Raw genomic sequence first — 3,333 nt, forward strand, 5'->3', positions numbered from 1 at the left:
GAAAATTTCTCACTACCATGGAACTCACTGTATAGCCATATTTCCTAATATCTACAAGTAACTGCCTTGAAAGAACATTCGAATGGCCTACTAAAGGTAAGCCTTCCCTTAAATGTGGAATGCTTTCTTCTATATATTTGACATAGCATGTGCTTGTTATGGTTTAGTATCCTGTATCTCATGGCATGTATTTATACATGATACACTGATATTATTTCTTAGTCTATTCTGTAGTAAAATATTATAGGTGCTAGCAATTCTGAGAAAGAATAAACTTTATTTAAGAGTAAAACATAAGAAAAATTTACATTAACAGACATAAAATACAATATTAATTATGGCATATAAACTTATAGTCTTAAAAATGTCACTTTATAAGAAAATAAGAATATATACTTTTCTAACAAACTATGAAAATCTTAAAAATACCCATTCCCCATTTTAAGAATTCACTACTAAATATTTCTTCATTGTGCAAAGGTAATCAAGTCTAAAGAATAAATTTAATCTGATTAAAAAATCAAGAATAACACATGAAATTTACCTCATAAATGGAATCTGTATTGGTTCTGCTATAGAGGCTAATAAGGGTGCAGTTGACCTTTAAAAAATTATACTTGGCTTTCCTGGAAGGAACAAAACTCCACTGAGAATAGATTTTCCATTTCTCTGCCACATCATTTTCTTTTTCTGGTCCAGAGCTTCTTCATCGCATTTTTCATCTCTGCATTTCTCAGAGTATAAATTAGAGGATTCAACATGGGGGTAATAACAGTGTAAAACACAGTCAAGGATTTGTCAATGGGTAAGGTGGAAGGGGGTCTCACATACATAAAAATACAAGGAACAAAGAAGAGGACCACCACAGTGATGTGAGACCCACAGGTAGATAAGGCTTTGCGTCTCCCTTCCTGACTGAGATTCTTCAGGGAATGTAGAATGACTCCATAGGAAATGAGTAAGAGAACAAAGATGACGACACAGATGGCCCCATCATTGGCAACCACAGTGAGCCCAATAACATAAGTGTCAGTGCAGGCAAGTTTTAATAAGGGGTACATGTCACAGATGAAGTGGTCGATGACATTGGGGCCACAGAAGGGAAGGTTGTAAACAAAGAGAAGTTGGACGACAGCATGCACAAAACCTCCAACCCACGCCAATAGCAGCAGCAGAACACACACCCGTTGGTTCATGATTGTCAAATAATGCAAGGGTTTACAGATGGCCACATAGCGGTCGTAGGCCATGACAACTAGGAGTAAAATCTCAGCTCCACCAAATAAGTGTCCTATAAAAAGCTGGGTCATACAAGCTTGGAAGGAAATGGTTTTCTTTTCATAGAGTAAGTCTATAATCATGTTTGGGGTAACTGTAGTAGAATACACAGCATCCATGAATGATAGGTAGCCTAAAAAGAAGTACATTGGAGCATCCAAGGTGGGGCTGACCACCACAGTCACGACAATGAGTAGGTTGCCCACCATTGTCACCATGTAGATGAGCAAGAATAGCACAAATAATATTTTCTGACCCTGAGGGTTCTGAGTGAGCCCTAAAAGGACAAATTCAGTCACATTGTTTCTCCGTTCCATGTGTCCATCTACATGTCCTTATTTCAAATTACCTGCAAATATAATTATTATAGTGACTTCATGAAGTATTAGGATACATTGTTTATTCATTCAATAATCTGCTATTACAATTTGTTATGTTTCAGAACCATCAAGGATACAAGGCTGATTAAAACATGAGCCCAGTGATAACATCTTACATAACCCAAGTACATTGGGAATAGCCTGGTGATGACTGCATGGGAACTCTGTAATATAATTGCAATGTATATTGAATCTAAAATTATTTCAAACTGAAAAGGTTTCTTTACAAAAAGTATAGCCCCTTAACTCAGAGATCTACCAGATAAATGGAGCAAGAAGTAATTAAAAATATGTGGGAAAAGGACAGATTATTAAATAAATGAATATTATTTCTACATGAAACTTAATAAAATTGCACAAGTTGTTACTACCACAAAAAGGAATAAAGTAAAAATGGATTAAAGATTTAATGTGAAACTATGTAAGGCTTATATTTGATTTCAAATCAACAAATAAGATGACTGCCTACATTCTAGGGTGGAAGAATCTTCTTAATAATTGAAATGCAAGAGAAAAAAAAACGTACTTCACAGCATTATGAATTTAAGGAAGAAGACAAAGTCAATAGACAAACAAATGTGTTTTAGAGGACAAATGCAGAGACGTCTAAAGTACACAAAAGAGAGGGCTGAACATTTGGCCTTGCATTTCAGACACTGGTTAGGGCACTGGTGTCCCATATCAGGTACTTGAATTTGACTCCCAGCTCCAGCGTGTGGTTCCAACCTCCTGCTAATGCAGCCCCTGGGAGACAGCAATGATGGTGCAAGTAGCTGAACTGCCACCAACCACTTGGGGGACCTGGATTGGGTTTACAGCTACCAATTTCAGCCTGTTGGTTGTTGCAGGCATTTGGAGAGTAACCCAGCTGCTGATTACAGTTTTCTCTCTCTCTCATCTATTGTTTATCTATCCATCTATCTCTGCCTCTGTCTTTTTAATTCTCTCAAATACATAAGTAAATTTTTAAAATTTATCAAGATCTACAGGGGCCAACAATGTTGCATAGCGGGTAAAGCCTCTGCCTGCAGTGCCAGCATCCCATCTGGATGCTGGTTCGTGTCCTGGCTGCCCCACTTCTGATCCAGCTCTCTGCTATGGCCTGGGAAAGCAGAAGATGGCCCAAGTCCTTGGGCCCCTGCACCCACATGGGAGACCCAGAAGAGGCTCCTGGCTCCTGGCTCTTGGCTTCATATTAACCCAGCTCTAGTCTTTGGGGCCATTTGGGGAGTGAACCAGTGAATGAAGGACCGATTCTCTCTCTCTCTCTCTCTCTCTCTCTCTCTCTCTCTCTCTTCTCTCCCCCCCACCTCTGCCTTTCAAATAAATAAATATTTTTTTAAAATGCACTGAAATGGCAGCAAATATGATAGAATGTTGAAATGCATTTATAAACAGGAAAAATGCAAAATAGAAAGCACATATTACATTTTATCTATTGGAATGACAGAAAAAGTTTCAAAAGTGATAATACTAATGAATTTTTTAAATAAAGGAGGGTATTATCTTATACTACTACTGAAAATGCAAATGTAAACAATCTTTTTGGAAAACAATTTAGCAATTTTGTTGAAAGTACATATGTGTGTTCACATTTTATGGCAACAAAGTGCACTTTAGAATGTAGCCTACAAAATTCAAAGCCCTTGTACATAAGGCTATATGCATTACATCA

The 3,333-nt window shown here is 37.4% G+C and overlaps 1 protein-coding gene across 1 annotated transcript; it reads right to left on the bottom strand.

Moving 5' to 3' along the window:
* Window positions 1-677: 677 nt before the first annotated feature.
* LOC100353078 (olfactory receptor 4A15-like) lies at window positions 678-1,595 on the bottom strand. Its single transcript, XM_008272619.4, has one exon. It carries the CDS (start codon window positions 1,593-1,595, stop codon window positions 678-680), a length of 918 nt encoding a protein of 305 aa, XP_008270841.3.
* Window positions 1,596-3,333: the final 1,738 nt, after the last annotated feature.

This window comes from Oryctolagus cuniculus, chromosome 1, assembly GCF_051225735.1.
Source record: "Oryctolagus cuniculus isolate XC-2025 breed Fujian yellow rabbit chromosome 1, ASM5122573v1, whole genome shotgun sequence".
NCBI lineage: Eukaryota > Metazoa > Chordata > Mammalia > Lagomorpha > Leporidae > Oryctolagus > Oryctolagus cuniculus.

Excerpts from the sequence above, each read along its gene's own strand:
- LOC100353078 (XM_008272619.4), bottom strand. The coding sequence starts at position 1,595 with ATGGAACGGAGAAACAATGTGACTGAATTTGTCCTTTTAGGGCTCACT.